The sequence below is a fragment of the Dipodomys merriami genome, unplaced genomic scaffold, assembly GCF_024711535.1.
Source record: "Dipodomys merriami isolate MVZ:Mamm:240054 unplaced genomic scaffold, mDipMer1.0.p SCAF_91, whole genome shotgun sequence".
Classification (NCBI taxonomy): domain Eukaryota; kingdom Metazoa; phylum Chordata; class Mammalia; order Rodentia; family Heteromyidae; genus Dipodomys; species Dipodomys merriami.
In genome coordinates this window covers 3,909,833-3,931,666 of record NW_027206524.1, presented here as the reverse complement: position 1 = coordinate 3,931,666, position 21,834 = coordinate 3,909,833, and the positions used below count along the sequence as shown (strand labels likewise).

General features: G+C 43.8%; 1 protein-coding gene across 1 annotated transcript; it reads right to left on the bottom strand.

The window, feature by feature from the left end:
• Positions 1-830: 830 nt before the first annotated feature.
• On the bottom strand, positions 831-20,991 carry LOC138821345 (acetyl-CoA acetyltransferase, mitochondrial). The gene is made up of 12 exons (XM_070013503.1): positions 20,855-20,991; positions 11,984-12,031; positions 10,992-11,109; positions 10,632-10,727; positions 10,318-10,418; positions 6,845-6,988; positions 6,344-6,494; positions 6,149-6,244; positions 4,420-4,533; positions 3,895-3,959; positions 1,398-1,555; positions 831-1,115 (listed from the first exon to the last, which is right to left on the bottom strand). The coding sequence occupies exons 1-12, from the start codon at positions 20,924-20,926 to the stop codon at positions 995-997; spliced, it is 1,284 nt and encodes a 427-aa protein (XP_069869604.1). The 5' UTR covers positions 20,927-20,991; the 3' UTR covers positions 831-994.
• Positions 20,992-21,834: the final 843 nt, after the last annotated feature.

Genomic DNA, 21,834 nt, shown 5'->3' with positions numbered 1-21,834 from the left:
TACCATGTACTTTAAAAATGCACGTTAGGAAGATGAAACATGGCCCTTGTACATTTAAAAAAAACTCCTTTAAGCTGGGCTCTCGAGGCTCACGCCTGTAATCCTAGCTACTTAGGAGGCTGAGATCTGAGGATCATGGTTCAAAGCCAGCCCAGCCAGGAAAGTCTGTGAAATTCTTATCTCCAGTAAACCACCAGAAAACTGGAAATGGCACTGTGGCTCAAGTGAGAGTACTCGCCTTGAGCTGAAGAGCTGAGGGACAGCACCCAATCCCATAGTTCCAGTCCCAAGACCAACAACAACGAAAACATCTTTTACAGGCGATGTGTCAAGTCTCTCCATTTATCTCCACCATTGTCATTAATGAAAAGCTCAAGCCCCAGAACTTTGTTCTGCCTCTTGGTACCCCCACCCCTGTATTCAGTTGAGGTTCTAAGGAATTTCCCCTAATCCAGACTGAGCATTTGGAATGCTGTTGTACACACTGGTTTGGCTTGACTAGCGATATGTGCCATTGCTTATTTGCCCACAAGAGCTAGTTCTCACTTTAATGTCTGCAAGTCATAAAGACCTCTGAAACCATTTGGTTTAATCCTACCAAGGACTTCACATGTGACTTGAAATTTTCTCAACACAAATTTCATAAATACAGGCTATAGGCTCTTGGATGAAGTTATAAGTAACGGCCCTTGTCAAAAAAGAGTTGCTTACCCTTGCAAATAATTTAACATCTGTCACCTACAGAAATGATATGTTCTCTCATATACTGGTATTTTATCTAGTATAGGTTCATTATGCACAAATATCTGATTTTAAAGGATCAGAAAAACTCAAAACAGAAGAAAAAATTTATTTGTAATTTCAGTAACTTTCAGGATGGGATTCACTTTGTTTTTAAAATATAGAAAATAATAAAAAATGAAATCATTATCAATACAAGCTACTAACCCAGGATGTCATTGATTTTACAAAGTTTTTCGTCACATAGGGTTGTCTACAGCTTCTCAATCAGTATAGCAGAAGCACCTCCTCCTCCATTGCAAATACTGGCAAGACCAAATTCTCCTTGCTTCAAGGCATGGACCAAATGAACAACAATCCGGGCTCCAGACATCCTAGGATTCAGAAAGCATTTGGTTCTTTAATGGCGAACAGAATTTATGGCTAACAATGAAATATTGCTAGTCCAAGCCAACTTCTTGAAAATATTAGCCACTCCTTACAGCTCCATTAACTGCTTTTCTTCAATGTAGGAGATTTGTTTCAGGGTCATGGCTCTTCTAAAAGACTAAGCCTAGATCTTTAGTTCTTTTTGCTGTAGGTATGATACTGAGATAGAAATGGTCTTTGCCTTAGCAAATTATCTAAGCTGTTAACCTGACTAATTGTTTACCTACCCAATTGGATGCCCCAGAGAGACTGCTCCTCCGTGAAGATTCACTTTTGAGGGGTCCACATCTAGCATCTTAATGTTGGCTAGCACAACCACACTAAAGGCTTCATTTACTTCCCACATTGCAATGTCTTCTTTTTTCAATCCTGCATCTTTAAGAACCTAAATGTTTTAAGAGACAAATGATATTCAAATAATTAGCACATTTTCATTGTTTTCTGGAGATCCTGCAGTGCAGGCTTCTATTCCCCTGCCATTAGTTATTTAAACATACATTTCTTAAGATGTAGTTCACATTTATTATGCTAGTCCCTTGGGGAGGATTTCAATCAACTGAGGCAAAAAAAAAAAAAAAAAACATTTGGGAGAACCTGTCTCATGGAAAAAGTTTACCATGGCATCCTTTAACCCTCCAAATTATTGTGAAGTACACTGTGTGATCTGTGCTAATATTAGTAATTAACACTGAAGTAAAAGCCTGTGTTGCCCAAATCCCAGGCTATCAAGTGACTTCAGTAGTATCTGGCATTAACACAATGAAACTGACATACCTTGTGAAAGTTCGGGCGTGTCAGCCCATGCACGTGCCTATCACCTCAGGTACAGTGGGAAGCATAAATAGTCTATCTAGGCCATCCTTGCCAAAAAGCAAGACTATCTCAAAAATAGCCAGAGCACCTTTATTGCTTTGTATGTCCCTCCCCCACAGTGTAACCCCCGCTTTCACTATATTTGATATCAGTATATCATGTGGAGGAGATGGGGACAAACAAATCGTTTAAGGATTCAGGTGGACCTGTTGCAACAATGAGAAGTACAAAATGTCATGTCAAAACCAGCTTTACAATTTCGGTGTGGGGGGGGGAGGGGGGTATAATTGGGTGGGGGGAGGGGGGTAAAATTGGGTGGGGGGAGGGGGGAGGCAGGGAAGGGAAGTGAAGGGTAAACAAAGGAGGAGGCTGCAATGCTTGGTAAGAAATGTATGCATTATTCTGCCCATGTAATTGTAGCCCCTCTGTACAGTATGTTCTCAAATAAAATAAAATACAATTTAAAAAAAAAAAAAAAAATAGCCAGAGCAAAATAATGTCTGAAGGCACGGCCCAAATGGTAGCGTAACTGCCTACCTAGTGAGCACAGGGCCCTGAGTTCAAAACCAAATTCCTGTCAAAATACAAAGATAAATGGAGATTTTTTTTTTAATTTCAAAATCCTTTTGTTTCCCGTTATTTTAGCTTCCCCCAATACCTGGTATAAAGGTTTTCATAAGATGTTTGAGCAGTTCCTCACCATTTTTGTGCTAGTGGCTGTCTTTAACTCCTTTATAAATTGGTAGTGCCCTTTATGGGGCTGGGAAGGTGGCTCAGTGGTAGAGCGCTTGCCTTGCATGCTCAAGGCCCTGGGTTCGATTCCTCAGCACCACATAAGAAAAAAGCCGGAAGTGGTGCTGTGGCACAAGTGGTAGAGCACTAGCCTTGAGCTGAAGAGCTGAGGGACAGCGCTCAGGCCCCACGACCGGACCCCCAAAAAAATAAAATAAAATTGGTAGTGCCCTTTAAAATTTTTCACCATACTGCTTTTTACTCTGCATTCTTTCTTTTTTTTAGGGGGGGGGGAAGGGGTCATTTGTGGGACTTGAACTCTGCACATGGGCGCTATCCCTCAGCTCTTAAACTCAAGGCTTGCACTCTACCACTAAAGCCACAGTGCCACTTCTAGTTTTCTGGTAGTTTATCTGAGATAGGAGTCTCACAGACTTTCCTGCCTGGGCTGTACCATGATCCTCAGATCTCACTCCGCCTCCTGAGTAGCTAGGATTACAGGCGTTGAGCCACTGGGGCCCAGCTACTGCATTCACTTTCTATATTCCTGAGATATGTTACCTCTATGCAGGGGTAGGGATGTGTGTGTGTGAGTCTGTGTGTGTGTGTGTGTGTGTTACACTTTGCCACTGTTTCTGATGCAGCTCTATTGTTACTTCCACCCATTCTTTTTCCTTCTGGTGCTGGTCTCAGAAGTCCAGTCTCAGGGTAAGGCCCTCTTGGAAGCGTGTAGTTGTTGCAGACTTACATGATCTTAGCTAGAAGTTATCCCTTGTACAGACTTGCCTCTGCCCTTCCGCACCATTGAGAATGTGTAGAGTTTTATTGTCTCAGATACTCCTTACTCTAAATCCCTGCTGCTAGTAGTCTCTTTTCAGGATGGAGATGCCTCTGGGAGTTTTCTGTTGGGGACCATTTTCATTCCTTTGTCACAGTGACTTTTCCTGTGTGCTTTCTGTTCCAGTGTGTGCATTCAGTATCACTTTCAAGCACTTCAGTTAGATACTGTTTATCTACTCTAAAGAAGAGTAGATAAACAGAGCAGGTTGCTCTGTTCTGTTGTATTCTTACTGCTTTCAGGAGTGGCAACATTGGAAATCAAGCTATCTCCTTTGCAAACTGCAATAAAACCAAACCAGAGGGCACAATGGATGGATGCAGGCGCTCACTTTTTCTCACCTTAGGGACGGCGTAGGCAGGTGCAACTGGGAAGTCAATAGGGTCTACAGCAGCATCAGCAAATGCTGCACAAAAGAATAGTGTTAAAGCATTGTACCAGCACCCATAACCTTACTTGTAACTTGTATGAAGTACGTAAAAGCCTACCAAGCTTTATTGCATGCTTTTATTTCTGACCCCTCTCTAATTCTACTTAGATTCTAAAGGCAAAAACAGGCTTGTCTTCAGCTACAGAATCAGTAAGTACTGAGCATGTAAGGGTTTTTTGTTTTGGGGGTTTTTTTGGCTATATTTTTAGGCTTCTACTCCCATACTCTAGCTGACGGCTTCTCTAGGCAAAACCATGGACCTTCTCTCCTACTCATGTAAAGTAGAAAACATGCTTTGTTTTAAGTCATAATCTATGTCTTAACAGCTGTTCGAGGTATCAGTAAAATTCTGCCCCAAAGTAAAACCTGGAGACAGGAGAAGCAATTCCTTCTCCAGGTAGAAGTCTAGGAACAACCCAGGTCAGGATGCCCCTACCTATTATTCGAGCCAGCGGCTTAGCATTGAGCCTCTTAGCAGCATCTGCCGTCATCAGGACCACAGCAGCAGCTCCGTCATTCAAGGTGCTGGCGTTGGCAGCTGTCACTGTGCCTGAAAACAGTGGCATTGGGGGGGGGGGGGGAAATCAACAGGGCTCCATACTGGATTCATCTGGTTCAACTTGGCAAATACCTGAGCATTGTCTGGGTTACCAAGTGTATGACAACTATGGATGGACATGGTTCTTGCCCTGGGGGTGTATCAAAATACTACACAGTGTAAGAGGGCCTTATGCCTTATGTTTAGCAGCAATTTTCTCAAAGTTGGCTCAGACACACATGCATTATGGCATGAGGGAGAGCTGAGCACTGTCCCTCAGCTCTTCAGCTCAAGGCTAGTGCTCTACCACTTGAGCCACAGCGCCACTTCCAGCTTTCTGGTGGTTAATTATAGCTAAGAGTCTCACAGACTTTCCTGCCCGGTTGGCTATGAACCATGATCCTCAGATCTCAGCCTCCGGAGTAGCTAGGATTACAGGCATGAGCCCCCAAAACCCAGCACAGTTACCTTTTTATTTCCCTCATTTCTTCAGTTAACCCAGTAGTCATTCAACAATTGGTTGTCTGCATATTTTCTGTAGTATATGTTGTTTGAATTCTAGTCTAATTCCACTATAGTCAGAGAAGTTATTTCAATTTTCTTATATTTGCTAAGATTTTCTTTGTGTCCTAAAATAGGAAATTTTGTAAGAAGTTCTGGAAGTTACTGAGAAGACTGTATTGTACAAGTTCTAGGTAAAATACTTTTTAGATGCCAATCCATTTAGTGTATGAAGCATACTTTTAAGAATTTTATAATACATCATTAAGTTCTTATTTTTTAAAAACTAAATAATAGACTGACATTAAAATTATTAAAAGATACTCTTGCAATAAAAATTTTATATGATGCTAAAAACAATAAAGATTGGCCTACCCTACACTTGAATTTGAAAAGTGGAAAGAACTTCAGATTACCAAAACTCTCTACAGATAATGAAGGTAAAAATAACCTCTATATAGCCCAGTAAACAGAAGTTGTATTGCTCCTTGGATTTCCCAACAGTTGATTTAGAAATTTAGGGCTAGGGGTTTAACTCAAAGGTAGAGTATTTGCCTAACCTATGTGAGGCCTCAGGTCTCATCTCCAGCACCCTTCCTCACATAAAGATATTTAGAACATTTACATCCCATTTGTATAAACCGTCAACAGTTACTGAGGACTTACTACTATGCCAGGCCCTAGCTATCATCCTAGTCATTAATAGGGACTTAGAGGGCCGAGAATGTGGCTTAGTGGTAGAGGCCTTGCCTATGCAAGCCTATTGCCTATGCATGAAGCCCTGGGTTTGATTCCTCAGTACCACATAAACAAAAAGCTAGAAGTGGTGCTGTGGCTCAAGTGGTAGAGTGCTAGCCTTGAGCAAAAGAAGCTCAAGAACAGTGCCCAGGCCTGAGTTCAAACCACAGGACTGGCAGAAATGACTTCCATACAAACCCAACTTTCAGTTACCCATACTTGGATATGATCTGCATGTGAAAAATAATCCTAATATTTTGTTAGTTTCATTTGAGTTTGAGGTAATATATAGATGTTTTGTACAGTTACTTTTTTAGCCCTTAGGCAAGTCCAAGAACAAATACAGTATATTAACTCAATTTATTCTATCTGATAGCTTCCTACTTACCATTTTCTTTTTGGAAAACTGTCTTCAGTTTTGGAACTTTACTAAAGTCAACCCGCTTATATTCTTCATCTTCTTTTATCACTATGTCTGGTTTACCTAAAATTTAAATGTAAAACCAGCATAAACTCAGCAAAAATCATTCAGTCAAAACAAGGGGGAAAGGATTTTAAAAATGTACTTTGCAGCATGGTCTACCTTTTACTGTCACTGTGACGGGTGCGATTTCACTTCCAAACTTCCCACCTTCCCACGCTGCTTGACTTCGCTTGTAGGAGCTGATGGCGTACGCATCCTGTTCTTCTCGGGAAATGCTCAGCTTCTTTGCAGTATTCTCAGCACAGTTGCCCTGATCGATTTGAGATGTTTTTATAAACCAGTCAAGTTTACATAATTTGGTAAACTGGCAGTTAATTTTAGTTTCTTAACCTTCTTCTCTCTCTTATGTACTAACTAGATAACTTCTCGTGCCTTACCTTCAAATACTGGCTATTTTGGGAGTCACCCGATAGTGCCCTGTTCAAGTGAGGGGCAATTTTTTCAACATCTGAGCTATGCTGATACAATAGACAGAAAAAAATATTTCCCTAACATGAAAGGCTAACGTCAACCACTCTGTATTTAGTTCAGTTTCTAAAATACATTAAGAAAAATCAAGTATGTATTAGATGGCACCCCCTATTAAAAAACAGCATTTACCATGTGAATTTTATTGTAGACATCAGTTAGCCCATCTTTCACAATCAGATCTTCAAGTTTCACACCTCCGTAGGGTGTGGCTCCGCGGGGCATCACGTATGGAACGGTGGACATGCTCTCCATGCCCCCGGCCACCATCACGTCCTGCTCAGCAATGCAAGATGGCATCAGTTCAAGGGTTTACAAACACACTCTAGTCTTTACATAGCTAGCATTAGAACTCAAGTTGCATTGGCTAGACCAATGCCAAGTCTTATTCCTTGACCCTGACAGATGGTACAAAATGTGTAATGAGAATTAAGATTATAATAAGCAGACTATTAAAAATGAAAAAAAGCTTTTCATGTAAGATCATAATTTTGTGTTTCATTGATACTGCTAAAAATGTAACGTCTTCTCAAAGATGAGAAGAACTCAGTTCACGGAAATAATGCTGCTTTCTTGACTGAAATCCTCTTCCTGGAAAGGTGTAGTCATTTTCCACTTGACCTTGTGATGTGCAACCTTTTCTCTACCAATTACCATCTCCACTCATCTGAGTCCTTCTGGCTAGAATTCATCATTGTACACTTTCCAAGAACTCAGGAACTTAGTGTTTAAAAAAAAAATCTGCTAGGCGCCGATGGCTCACGCCTATAATCCTAACTACTCAGGAGGCTGAGATCTAAGGATCTCGGTTCAAAGCCAACATTGGCAGGAAAGTCCGTGAAACTCTTATCTCCAATAAACCACCAGAAAACCAGAAGTGGCGCTGTAGATCAAGTGGTAGAGTGCTCGCCTTGAGCTGAAGAGCTGGGGGACAGTGCCCAGGCCCAGAATTCAGGCCCCACAACCAACAAATAAAAAAAAAAAAAAACTATGCATGTGCACCTATTTCTACACCTTTTAGGAATCGTTTCCTAGTTAATACAAGTGCTCTTAATTAATAAATGTCCGTGACATAGCTATGAGTGCATGTCAAAGCTTCCTATGCGACTAGGCTCCTTGGGGCCCTGGCACACAGATTTGACATTTAAACTTTTCTTAAAGTCAAATGAAAGAAATTCACTTTCATTATAAATTTATAACAAATTATGTTATATAGTTTATAACAAATTTCTAAATACAAAACATTCATGTATACAAAATTGAAATCAATTCTCAGAATCTTTTTTTTGGGGGGTCCGGTCGTGGGGTCTGAACTCTGGGCTGGGCGTTGTCCCTCAGCTCTTCAGCTCAAGGCTAGTGCTCTACCACTTGAGCCACAGAGCCACTTCCAGCTTTTTTTTTTTTTTTGCTTATGTGGTGCTGAGGAATCAAACCCAGGGCCTCATGCATGCAAGGCAAGCGCTCTACCACTGAGCAACCTTCCCAGCCCAATTCTCAGAATCTTTCATCAAAAATAAAGACAAGTAGAAGTATTTCACTATTGTACAAATATTTGCTCAAGAACCACAATAAACCAACATTTAAACAAGCCCTTACCATTTTCCATCTACTAGTTTGGCAAAGATTTGTTGGTGAAGAAGTAGACAAATGGGCTCACACAACTTTTGAAAAGCAGAACCAGTACAACTTCATAAAAAGCATTAGAAAATATGGAAATTTTTGAATCCTCCCACCAAGCTACTCCTAGAAATTTCCCCTACAGACATGATAAGGATGTTCAATCACCATTCTAGAGACTCACTATAGGTACTCAGCTAATAAAGGGCAGAACTAAGATTTGAAGTTAGTACTTAGGATCCACAACAACAGCCTGTGTGTGTGTGCAGCAATATTTAACACTGAACAACAGGAGCCCATCTGGATATATCCAGGGACATACAGAATGTCACTCATCTCAATAGACTACAGTTCCTGGTATTAACTCATCAAGACATTAAGTGGGACCCAGAGGTTTGACAACTTGAAAGTTCCTCTGCTTTCCAGTAGCAGGACATTCAGCTTGCCGATACTGAGGTGCTGGGAGAGGGAGAGGGAGAGCTGGATTACTACCTCTGTCCCATTTGAGGTTTTAGCAATGTGGAGTCAGTGCTTTTAGAGTGCAGTAGCTCAGGGTATCACTCCATCCTCTTTTTCTCTCCTTTTTGGCTGGCTTTCAAATTGCAAACAAAGCAGAGCAGGAGTGATAGCTTTGGCCACATATACGTATTTGCGTTCTTATGAGATAATGCAAATACCTCACAATCCTGATAGGTTGGCATGCACTCAATATAAGTAGATTTCTTTCTCATCCTGGTGCTAAAATTTTGTGTTTGTGGCTACCTTTAGTCTACTCTTCCTCATCTGGACATAAAGGTGTCAACATTAACTTAATCACCTAAAAAACCTCAGAATAAGACTTCTCTTTTTTAGTAGTACCAGACATTGAACTCAGGGCTTCAGGCTTACAAGGTATTCATTCTACCACTTGATCCATGGCCTAGCCCTACAGTTTGTCTATATTTTGTTTTTGAGATAGGGTTTCATTTACCTAGTCCAGGCTGGTCTTCTGCCTCCTAAGTATAGACCTGTACCATCTGAGTAAGTCTCTTTAGAGTTATACAATACCTTAGCAAAAACTACTCATTTAAGTTTTTGTTTGTTTTTGTCAGTTGTGAGGCTTGAACTCTGGGCCTGGGCACCGTCCCTCAGCTCTTAAGCTCAAAGTGAGCACTCTACCACTTGAGCCACATCGCCACTTCCGGTTTTCTGGTGCTTTATTGGAGATAAGAGTTTCTCAGACTTCCCTGCCCGGGCTGGCTTTGAACCGTGATCCTCAGATCTCAGCCTCCTGAGTAGCTAGGATTACAGGCATGAGCAAGCAATGCCCGGCTTGTTTTTTTTTAAGGCAAGGTCTTGCTATGTAGCCCCAGCCTAGCCTGAAACTCAAAATCCTCTTGCCTCAGCCTCCCCAGTGCTGGGATTACAACTGTGTGTTGCCAACCTGGCAATACATTTGCACCCTCATTTTGATCTCTTCTTCAATGCTGGGTGCCAGTGGCTCACACCTCATGGTTCAAAGCCAGCCCAGGCAGAAAAGTTCCTGTGAGACTCTAATCACCAATTACCCACTCAAAATCCAGAAGTGAAGCTATGGCTCAAAGTGGTAGAGTGCTAGCCTTGAGCAGAGAAGCTGAGGGAGAACGCCCAGGCCTGCAAGTCCCACAACCAACAGAAAGAAAACTTCTGATTTCTAAAGCGTAAATATGAATATGCTTCAATTTTTAGGATCCTTTAGGAGTACATTTTACTTTATTTTTTTTTTATTTTTTGGTCCAGTCGTGGGCCTGAACTCTGGGCCTGGGCGCTGTCCCTCAGCTCTTCAGCTCAAGGCTAGCGCTCTACCACTTGAGCCACAGCACCACTTCTGGCTTTTTTTCTTTTTGCTTATGTGGTGCTGAGGAATTGAACCCAGGGCCTCAAGCATGCAAGGCAAGCGCTCTACCACTGAGCCACCTTCCCAGCCCTACATTTTACTTTAATTAGTAGATGAAGAATGTGCTTCTCACCTGGTGTCCACACATAAGATTTTGAGAGGCCAACATGATGGCCTTCATTCCTGACGCACAAACCTTGTTGACGGTGGTGCACGGCGTAGAAATTGGCAAGCCTGAAACCAATGTGAAGTCAGATTTTTGAACAGATACTCCCCAAGCACAGCAACAGAATTTGCAGTGACAGAAAAGAGCATGTTACTGTAATTTGCAAATTTTCTCCTGTCTGTGGTTAATCAGTGTTGCACATTTACAATTTTATTTAATCTCAAATGGCTTTATCTTGACACAAACAACGGAAGTATGAAAGGAGCAATGTGTCAGGGTACCTGCGCCCAGTACTGCTTGTCGGGCAGGGGCTTGTCCTTGACCGCTTTGTATTACATTTCCCATGTAGGCCTCTTTCACTTCTTCCTTTGGGATCCCTACGAACACCAAAAGGGTACTTCACTATTTTTGCTCGATTTAATAATTAATGATAACAAACTGCATGACATTACATAGTCGGAATGATTACAGGGGGGAGAGATGCTGGGGCTGGAACGTAAGGCCTTGTGCTTATTAAACAGGTACCCTACCACTGAACGGAAAGAATTCAGAAATTAGCATTATATCACTTCGAGAAGATATATACAGTCAGTATGAGATAACAGTGCCCCTTTAACAGAAAAGGCAAAGCAAGCACTGACCTGCCTTTTCAACAGCTTCCTTGATTGCAACTGAACCAAGCTGGGTGGCTGACAGAGAGGCAAGGCTGCCTAGAAAGGATCCGATGGGTGTTCTGGTAGCACTGACTATAACCACCTCCTGGCAAGACACAAGATGGTCAGAAGTACTGGAGGACACCCAACAGCTTTCATTACATCAGCATAATTCATACATGGTCCTATAAAAAACATTATTTCCATGAATAATTGTCATCAATAATTCAACAAGATTTGAACAGCTTTAAAACATGTCAGTGCTGTGTGATGTAAGACCTAATAGAAAAGACAAGGTCTAGGTACAGTGCAGTGGTAGAGTTCATGCATAGCAAGACTAAGTTTGATGGTCAATACTACAAAACAGAAAAGAAAACCTAGACAAATGAACTCTATATAAAGATCAGCTCTCTTCAGCAGGTTGAGGTCAGAAGGTAAGAACCTGAAGTTTTAATTCTATTACTCAGTCCGGAAATTTAAGAAATGGGGGCTGGGAATGTGGCTTAGCGGTAGAATGGTTGCCTAGCATGCATGAAGCCCTGGGTTTGATTCCTCAGTACCACATAAACAGAAAAAGCAGGAAGTAGCACTGTGGCTCAATTGGTAGAGGCTCAAGGACAGTGCCCAGGCCCTGAGTTCAAGCCCCAGGACCAGCAAAAAGAAGAAATTTAAGAAATGCTCACTTTACCCTTGCTGACTACATAACAAACAACCCAACCAAAAGCTCTGCTACTGAAGGGAACTCTGGGCTAGAAATGGAGATGCATATGCAAGATGGGACACAGCCAAAGACCACATTTCCTAGTGAGATAGTAAGGAAAATGCTATAAAAAGATTAATGTAGGAGCTTCAGGTATGAATAGCTAGCTTTGCTAACCACTGTGTAAATTATGTGTTAACCTTCAAATACTCCCAAGGTATAAATACACATTTGCTTGTAAATTCTTGAAATTTCAAGGCACAATTAAATAGGTACTTACATTTAAAGTAGGTTTTGATACATAATTGCGCTCTGTGTATCTTATTTCCTGTAAGAGAAATAGGTGTTATAATGTAATATCAATATAATTTTATACTTGTCAGTAATGGATTATGGCAACTTCTTCCTGCATTTTTTTAGGCTCTGTTTCCAAGTTTTCTAGTGTCTACATATAAATTAAACCTCTGTAGATCAGAAAGAAATTACTTACAAAGGAGGAGGCTGCAATGCTTGATAAGAAATGTACGCATTATCCTGCCCATGTAATTGTAACCCCTCTGTACAGTGTGTTCACAAAAAAAATAAAATATTAAAAAAAAAGAACACACAAAAAACAAAAAAAAAGAAAGAAATGACTTAAAAACATTACTTTTTGGCTTAATTGTTCAATGGAAATGAACATTTTAACTTGTTTAATGAGTTTATCATTTTAGAATTTGACTTTTTAGGGCTGGGAAGGTGGCTCAGTGGTAGAGCACTTGCCTTGCATGCCTGAGGCCCTGGGTTCGATTCCTCAGCACCACGTAAGCAAAAAGAAAAAAGCCGGAAGTGGCGCTGTAGCTCAAGTGGTAGAGCACTAGCCTTGAGCTGAAGAGCTGAGGGACAGCACCCAGGCCCAGAGTTCAGGCCCCATGACACCAGACCCCCCCCAAAAAAAAAAAAAAGAAAGAAAGAAAGAAAAAAAAATTGTCTTTTTAAGAGCTGGGAAGGTAGCTCAGTGTAGAGCACTTGCTTTGCATGCCTGAGGACCTGGGTTAGGTTACTCAGTACCACATAAGCAGAAAAAGCCAGAAGTGGCACTGTGGCTCAAGTTGGTAGAGCACTAGCCTTGAGCTGAAGAACTGAGGGACTGCACTAAGGCCCAGAGTTCAAGCCCCACAACCGAGAAAAAAAAAGTCTTTACTTCCTAAAATATAGTTTCCTTATGTGGCTGTTGGGTTTTTGTTTTGTTCGTGACACAGGGTCTCATTAGGTCGCATGGGCTGGCCTGCAACTTGCTCCATGGCCCAGATCAGCCTGGAACTCACGATCCTCCTTACTTTACCTGAGGAAAATGTGGTTGAATTCAAAGTTCTAAATTACATGATCTTAGAGTCTCCCAGAAAATATTATCTCTGTTTAAAAAATATTTTTAAAAATCTGCTATTTCTCCCCATCTACAAAGAAAGAAGTCAGCCCATATAATCCTAGCTTCTCTAGAGGCTGAGATCCGAGGAATGCAGTTTGAAGCTGGCCTGAGTAGACAAATCTAAGAGACTCATTCCTAATCAGCGAGAAGCCAGAAGTAAAGGTGCAGTTCAAGTGGTAGAAAACAGCCTTGAGCAGAAAATCCAAGTGAGAACAGGAGGTCCTGAGTTCAAGCCCTGCTATAGTCACACACAAATGGAAGAGAAAGGAGAGGGAGGGAAAGAGGGAGGGGGAGGGAGGGAGGGAGGGAGAGAGAGAGAAAGAAGCTTAGCACGTGCAGGAGTATGATCTCCAACAGAAGCAGGAAGAATAAACAATTCTTTCCATGGTGTTATTTGGAACAAATGCCAAGAGACATTCTGAAAATATAGGGTAAAGTTCAGAGACTGAGGTGATGTGAAACTGGACTATTTACACTGAACAAAGTACAGGTAAGTTTCTATGATGATGTCAGAAAGCATGCAAACACTCAAAAGCAGCAGCTTGTGCAGTCAGAAACTAAGTAGATTGCCCAAGTAAGTGAAGAACGAGAACAGCCACATGAGGGCAGCATCCAAGGCAATCTTTCCAACGATAGTATGAAGAAATAAAGATAAGTCGATCTTGATATGGTTACTGTTTAATGTGCTCTTCCCAGTTGTGCATCCTCTTCCAGAGATCTTCAGATTCTGGGGTTCCGCTAAGTGCCTCAGACCGGCAGAAGTTCCACATACATTCAAATTTCATGTTAACCCAACATCTATTTGTTGCTGTTACACTAACCTGTGTTCCTTCAGACTCTGAACAGAAACTAAATCTGTATCTGTACTACTTCAAGCTGGTCATTAGATTAGGAAAACATGTATTTGTTTTCCCTCAGCTTCCCATATCCACTCAAGTGACTGTGTGTACTACTGGCCAGTAGACATACGTGTGCACACGTGGGCAAGGCACGTCTGCTCAGTAGATGGACTCCTCGGGCTGGGAATGGGGCTCAGTGGTAGAATGCTCGCTAGCATGCATGAAGCCCTGGGTTTGATTCCTCAGTACCACCTACACAGAAAAAAGCCAAAAGTGGAGCTGTGGCTCAAGTGGTAGGGCACTAGCCTTGAGCAAAAGAAGCTCGGGGGCAGCGCCCAGGCCCCTGAGTTCAAGCCCCATGGCTGACAAAAAAAAAAAAGTAGAAGAAAGAAGTACACCCTTTAGCTGAACACTGGTGGCTCACCTGCAACCTTAGCTACTCAGGAGACTGAGATCTGATGAGGATCCCGGTTCAAAGCTAGCAGAGGCAGGAGAGCCTGGGAGACTTATCTCCAATTAACCACCAGAAAACCAGAAGTGAAGCACCAGAAGTGGTAGAGTGCTAGCCTTGAGTAGAAAAGCCCAGGGACAACACGCAGCCTGAATTCAAACCCCACAACCAACAACAAAAAACACTCTTCCTTTCATTATCTGTGATCTAAATTTGAATATAAAATTCTTACATGGTAGGGCACCAGTGTCTCACACCTATAGTCCTAACTATTCAGAAGGTTGAGATCTGAGAATGAAGGCCCAAGCCAGCTAGGGCAGACTAATCCTCTGGTTTTGTTTTTGTTGTGGCTTTGTTTTGTTTTGCTGCGGACTGCTGGCCCATCTCCACTTCGTTCTGGATCAGATCTGCAGTTGCCTTTGCGAAGAGGCACGCCCACAAGCATCATCACTTCCCCTACCTCTTCCTCCCTTACACTTCTGGATCATTCTGTGAGCATGCAAACAGACTGGGATTCCTTCCATCTGAAAACACTAAGCAAGTCAACATCTCTCGCACACTTGCACTGAACTTGAGCCGCCTTACTTAGCTCCAGCAAGTTGCCTATATTTCCTGTTTACTGTTCAGTCCACTTGGAAAGGGCTTCTGCCTGTCCCCTTGACCACAGTTGGCTCTGGACAAGGTCAGCAATGTATGGCAAAGGCAAATAAACACTTCACAGACCCTGAACCAGAGCCCTTAGGTTTGGAGATGTCTCTGAGGTATTAGTGTACACTGAAAACCATAGAGCCAGCTCCCAAAATAACATTGTTAAATGTTTACCTATCTGTGTACAAACACAGGCACCATGTAAGCACATGCATAACCATAATATACATCTGTGTAAGAAATTTACACACACACACACACACACACACACACACACACACACACACACACACACACACACACACACACACACACACACACACAGAGCTACTTAGCCAACTAACTCCAGAGCCTCCATTGGGCTTCTACACTGAAATTTAGGAACTTAAGACAACTGCTCTTTTTCCTCAGAGTAGTACATTGTCACTATTTGTTTATATCCTTCGCTGCCTAAGAATGTGGATGGTGACAATTTGTGTGTGCACCAGTACCGAGGCTTGAAATCAGGGCCTTAAACTCTTGCTTGGCTTTTTGTTCATAGATGATGTTCTATCATTTGAACTATACCTCAAATATAACATTCTGCTGATGGAGTTTCACCAACTTTTCTGCCCAGGCTGGCTTCGAACTGAGATCCCTGAGTATTTAGGATTACATGCACTAGCCACCAGTGCCCAGTTGGTGACGTGTACGCGTGTGTGTGTGTGTGTGTGTGTGTGTGTGTGTGTGTGTGTCTCTCTCTCTCTCTCTCTCTCTCTCTCTCTCTCTCTCTCTCTCTCTCTCCTAGGGCTTGAACTCAGAGCCTGACGCACTATCCTTGAGCTTTTATGCTTAAGGCTATAGCATTCTACTACTTGAGCCATAGCTCCTCCACCTCTGGCTTTTTTGGCACTTATCTGGATATGAGTTTCATAAGACTTTCCTACCTGGGCTGACTGGGAACCACAGTCCTCAGAGCTCAGCCTCCTGAGTAGTCAGGATTACAGGTGTGAGCCACTGGTATCTGGCATATGAAAAAAAATTCAGCTGGCGCCAGTGGCTCATGACTGAAATCCTAGCTACTCAGAGGCTGAGATTTGAAGATCACAGTCCCAAGCTAACCCAGACAGGAAAGTCTGTGAGACTCATCTCCAATTAACCACTAGTAAACCAGAAGTGGAGCTGTGGTACAGTGCTAGCCTTGAGCAAAAGCCAAGGAACGGAGATTGACAAAACAACACAACAACAACAAACATAACATTTGTGAAAATAACTGAAAATTAGTCCAACAAATTAGAAAATGAACCATTATCTAGAAAGTATTTGGGGAAAGCAAATCATTTCTAAACTTTTCAACTAAAGAGGACTTGGCAGTAACACTTAGATTACTTCGTGTTTATGCATATTATCTGTACAAAGAAATCAGAATTTTCTTTCATAAACCCATGACATCTCAAACCTATCTTCATGTCTTTATAAATGTCTCTAGTAATTATGCTCATCTTAACCAACATTTACATCTATGTTCATTTTATGTATTTTATAAAGTCCTTTTGTTAAAAATCTTGTGTAATCACTCTGCTATGTTAACTTCTGGCACTGTCTGACAGACTGTTGAATTGTGTTAGTTTGAATTGTGTCTTCCCTAAAGGAAATGCTAACCCCATTTGGAAATGGGGTGTTTACAGAGGTTAAGATGAGGTCATTACAGTGGACTCTATTCCAACCTGATGGGTGTCCTTATAAAAAGGGAAAATTTGGGGTTGGAGGTATGGTTCAACTGGTAGAGTACTATCTAAGCTAGCAAGCCAAATGAGTGTAAGGCCCTAAATTCAAACTCAAGTATGCCATCAAAACAAAGAGGGGAGGGAGACTGGACACAGAGACAGACTGAAACAGGAGAAAGGCACTACGTGGAGATGGAGGACTCTAGAAAACTCTATGACATTTCTTTAAACTGACCATGTTGAAGATCACCCACATGTTCCCATAGTTCTCCATTCACCTCTTGTGTCTTTCTAAACACTAAACACTAAAAGAACCAGAACAGAGCTGGGAAGGTGGCTCAGTGGTAGAGTACTTGCCTTGCATGCATGAAGCCCTGGGTTTGATTCCTCGGCACCATATAAACAGAAAAAGCCAGAAGTGGTGTTGTGGCTCAAGTGGTAGAGTGCTAAGCCTTGAGCAAAAGAAGCTCAAGGGACAGTGCCCAGGGCCTGAGTTCAAACCCCAGGACTGGTAAAAAAAAACAACAACAAACAAACAGAAGGAGGACTGTGGAAATACTTGAGCTGCAGAGCCCCTGTGTAGCCTGCACAGGCCCTGGGCTGGATCCCCAACAGAGGGACAAGGAAGAAAAGGACTGGAATGCTACAGGATCAAAGCACAGAAGAGGAGCTAGAAATGGTGTCAGATACAGAGTAAAGGTCAGGAAAAAAAAAAAACAAACAAACAAAACCCTAGGCACAAGCACATGTCTGCCTGCTTCTACCTCTCTCTCTCCTCTCCCACCCTCCCTCCCGCCCCCCACCCCAATACACACAGCCAAGAAGACTATTACCCAACCAGGCTGGCATTTTCATTTTTGACTGCTAGTCTCCTTCACAACTGTAAAAAGTAAGTTTCTGCTGTTCTAAGCCACCATACAGTCTGGGGCATTTTGTTATGACAGCTCCCCCCAAAATAATGCACACTTTGACACAACCCATCCAGTCTCCTTGCCTGAAGTTATGCAAACACTGCACAGTCTGTTCCGGCTCTACATTTCCTTCTATGGCCTCTCAATATAGATAGCAGCGAAGAGGCCAGGCATTGTGACAGGGGGAGATGGACTTCGAATGTGCACACGGTGAGCACCAAGCCCTACATTCTGAACCTTGGTCCAGAATCTCTGCTGTTACTGTGTGTGGGGAAGGGGGGAGGGGGGCGGGGGAAGGAGGTTGTATGGTGGTAGCACCAAAGAGGACACTAGTTCCTGCTAATGCCAGGCCAGTGATGATGAATGTGGGGATAAATAAACACTGAACTAAAGAAAAGAAGAAAGAAAATCCCCTGGGTTCTTTCAGCTGAGTGGCTCAGAAAGTCACCTGCAGAGATTGAAGAGAAAAGAATAAAATTGATGAAAACAGTAGGGCATGATGGCACATACCTATAATCCTAGCTCTCAAGAAGGCTGAAGCAAAAGGACCAGAAATGTGAGGCCAAGAAGCCTGGACTACATAGCAAACCCTGTCTTAACAAAAATAATTAATTAAAAAGAAAACCAGCCAGGCATCAGTGGCTCATGCCTGTATCCTAGCTACTCAGGAGGCTGAGACCTGAGGATCACAGTTCAAAGCCCAGCCAGCCCAGGCAGAAAAGTCTGTGAGACTCTAATCTCCAGTAAACTCAGAAAAACCTGGAAGTGGTGGTGTGACACAAGTGGTAGAGCACTAGCCTTGAACACAAAGAGGCTCAGGGACAGTGCCCCGGCCTTAAGTTCAAGCCCCACAACCAACAAAAGAAAAAAATCCAATATATATCCTACAAAATTAAGAAGAGTGAGGGAAGAGGTAGGTAAAGGAGAGATGGGTGAGAATGTTAAAAAAAAAAAAGTGACGATCTAGATGCATTGTATTCACAAACTGCTTTGTTAAATGGCATCTCTTATGTACAATTACCTAAAGATAATAAAAATAAAAATAAAATCAAAAAGAAGAGGGGCTACCTCTTTGACCAGAGAGAAAAGTGACTGAAGCCAGAAAATAAAGAGGGCCCATCAAGGTTCCTTGACCATAGGAGATTGTACTTAAGGCAAAGAGAGAGATGGAGCCAGATGAGTTAATGGATGAGAGGGAAAGCTGCATTCAGGGAAACAGTACAAAAGACTGAACACCCTGCTAAAAACAACAATTTCCACGGTTAAGCAAACAATTGCTTAATTCAAAAAGTATCTACTACACATGATTACTGGGTTCAACAAGATGAATGCAGGCGCCTGGCACTGGTGGCTCAGCCCTATAATCCTAGCTACTCAGAAGGCTGAGAACTAAGGGTCACAGTTCAAATCCACCCCAGCCAAGAGAGTCTGTGAGGTTCTCATCTCCAATTAATCACCAAAACACTGGACGAGGAGCGGTGGTACAAAGGGGTCGAGCACTCAGTAGCCTTGAGCAAAAGAACTCAGGGACAGTGCCCAGACCCTGAGTTCAAGCCCCATGACCCACCAACAAAAAAAAAAAAAAAAAAAAAATGAGCTGGTAAAGAAACTGAAAGAACACTTCCCCTCCCAAGCACCTAAGCAATGCCACCAACTATGTACCATCTAACCTGCAGGAAACAAAATAACTAAGAACAGAGGTCAGCAACAAAAAGGAAGCATACACTCAGGCTGCTAGGACCCAGAAAGGAAGACAGAGACCTCCAAAGCCAAGGACCCTAAAACAGGAAAGACAGGAAAGCCCAGAAGACACATATCTCCAATTAACTCCCCCCCCCCCCCCGCAAAAAAAATGCCAGAAGTGGAGCTGTGGCTCAAGTGGTAGAGTGCTAGCCTTGAGAAAACAAAAAAACAAAACCACCTCAGGGACAGTGCCCAGACCCTGAGTTCAAGCCCCAGGACTGGCTCACACACACAAAAAAGAAACTGTGCTTGAAACCAAGTATGAGGGCTCACACCTGTAATACCAGCTATGTGGGAGGAAAAAGGCAGGAGGATCTTGAGTTTGAGGCTACCTTGGGCAGAGATCCCATCTCTAAATAAAGCAAGAGGCTTGAGGGGAGTAGCCCAAGTGGTCCAGTGTTTTTGCCTTGCAAGGGAAGGTCTGGGCTCAATCCTCATGTCCTCTCTCCCCTCCAAAATAAAGGGCTCCTTGGAGTGGCCTGGTGGGCATGCCTGTAATTGCTGCTATTCTAGATGCTAAGCAAGAGCATCAAGACTTTGAGGCTACTCTGAGCAATTTAGTGAGATCGGTCTCAAAATGAAAAGAGCTGGGAATGTCGCTCAGTGGGAATTTTGGGAGGTCCCTGGTTCAGTCACCAATGGGGGAGGGGAAGAGGGGGAGAACGTGGTGTAATAGAATAGAGTTCAAGGCCAGCCTGGCTACATTGCAAGACTCCAAAAACATGCATACATACATATAATATATGCAACAAAACCTCATCTTTCCTGGGAACACTTATCCTAGTTTATGGAATGAATTGTTGCCCAACTCTATAATGAAAAAAAAAAAAACAAACACCAATTTCCGGACACCAGTGGCTCACGCCTGTCATCCTAACTACTCAGGAGACTGAGATCTGGAGGACTGCACTTGAAAGCCAGCTGGAACAGGAAAATCCATGTAACCTCATCTCCAATTAACGAGCAAAATGCATGAGACGTGCATGGCTGGAGTGTGCGAGGCCCTGAGTTCAAGCCCCAGTACAAGCACCAGTGAGGCGCACACCACCCCAGCTTTCCGTGTACAAGGGCGTCCCCTGCTAACTGTGCCCGGTAAGACGTCCTCACCGACCGCACGAACAAAGGCACCGACAACAAGGTGCACGCGATCTGGGGGAGGCCCGGGGAAAAGGTCACAGCAGAGGTGAACGGGGCCTGGCAAGGGCCAAGGCCGCAGCGGGCAGGTGAGGCTGGGCGAGCGCCAACCCGGGCCTTCGGCGCGCGCAGGTGCAGACGCGTCCGGGCCGGCCCGAGCCGCAGGCCCCGGGCTCGCGGACGCGCAGGCCCCGGGAGCGTGCGGGGCCCGGGCGCCGAGCGACTTCGGGGCTCTCCCCGGGCCTAGGCGGGAGGCTGAGGGCGCCGCGGCAGGGGCCTCCGGAGCCCCGCCAGCGTCGAGCCCCGCTTACCTGCAGTGGCCTCCGAAGCAGAGCCCCGCACCCGCGGACACCGCCACGCAGAAAGACCGCCAGCGCCGCCATGGCTCCCCACAGCAGCGGCGTCAAGGGCAAGGCCGGAGCTGCGCGCCCACGCGGCCTCCTACCGTAGACACCCAGCAAACCCGTCAGGTCCCGCCTTCCCCTCCCGCTCCTCCAATAGCAGCCGTGCTTGGAGGCGATTGGCCCGCAGCCGACGGAGGGGCGGGGCGTAGCGCGGAGCCGGACGAAGGTGGCAGCCCCGGTGTAAAATTGACAGCTGTAACCGTCGGGACTGGGAGCGGGGGCACCCACCCAAGGCAGAAAGCACGCGACACTCCACTGGCTCCAGCGAACACTGGTTTATGTGTCACCCGAGCCCCTCCTTCGCCCAGTCTGCCTTTCTCCCTAAAACTCTCGTATGAAGAAAATGCATGCATGTGCTTAAAAAAGAACCCCCTCAGCTTTTAACTTAGTATCCGTGCAATTCTGCAGAAAGAATAGGCCGGGCTGAGCCGGTGGCCCACGCCTGCAATCCCAGCTACTCAGGAGGCTGGGATGCGAGGACAGCAGACTAAACCCAGCCCGGGCAGGAAGTCCACTGCACTCTAATCTGCAATTACCCACCAACAAGCTGGATGGAACTGGAGTTGTGGCTCAAGTGGTGGACCGCTAAGGGACAGTGCCCTGGGTTCAAGCCCCGGTATGGGGGAGAGGGAGGGAGGAAGATAAGGGAATATTGTTAAACAATGTTTAAAATAATAAATGCACAAAAAACTCCATTAAGTGAGGTCGTGCTGCGCAGGAAGTGGCAGAGCTGGGGTCTGAAGCGGCATCGTGCAGCGTAGCTTTCTATGCCTTCTCCTCTAAAATAAACGTTATCTGTGACTATTCCCTCATCTGTGGAGCCATGATCAGCTTTGGACCTCCAGCAGAGGACAACAAAGCTGTGTGGCTTTGCAACATCAATTTTT

Excerpts from the sequence above, each read along its gene's own strand:
- LOC138821345 (XM_070013503.1), bottom strand. The coding sequence starts at position 20,926 with ATGGCGGCGCTGGCGGTCTTTCTGCGTGGCGGTGTCCGCGGGTGCGGG. Across the intron at positions 12,032-20,854 it reads TGCTTCGGAGGCCACTGCAG|GAAATAAGATACACAGAGCG; the intron begins GTAAGCGGGGCT and ends TTTCTCTTACAG. Across the intron at positions 11,110-11,983 it reads TATCAAAACCTACTTTAAAT|GAGGTGGTTATAGTCAGTGC; the intron begins GTAAGTACCTAT and ends GTGTCTTGCCAG.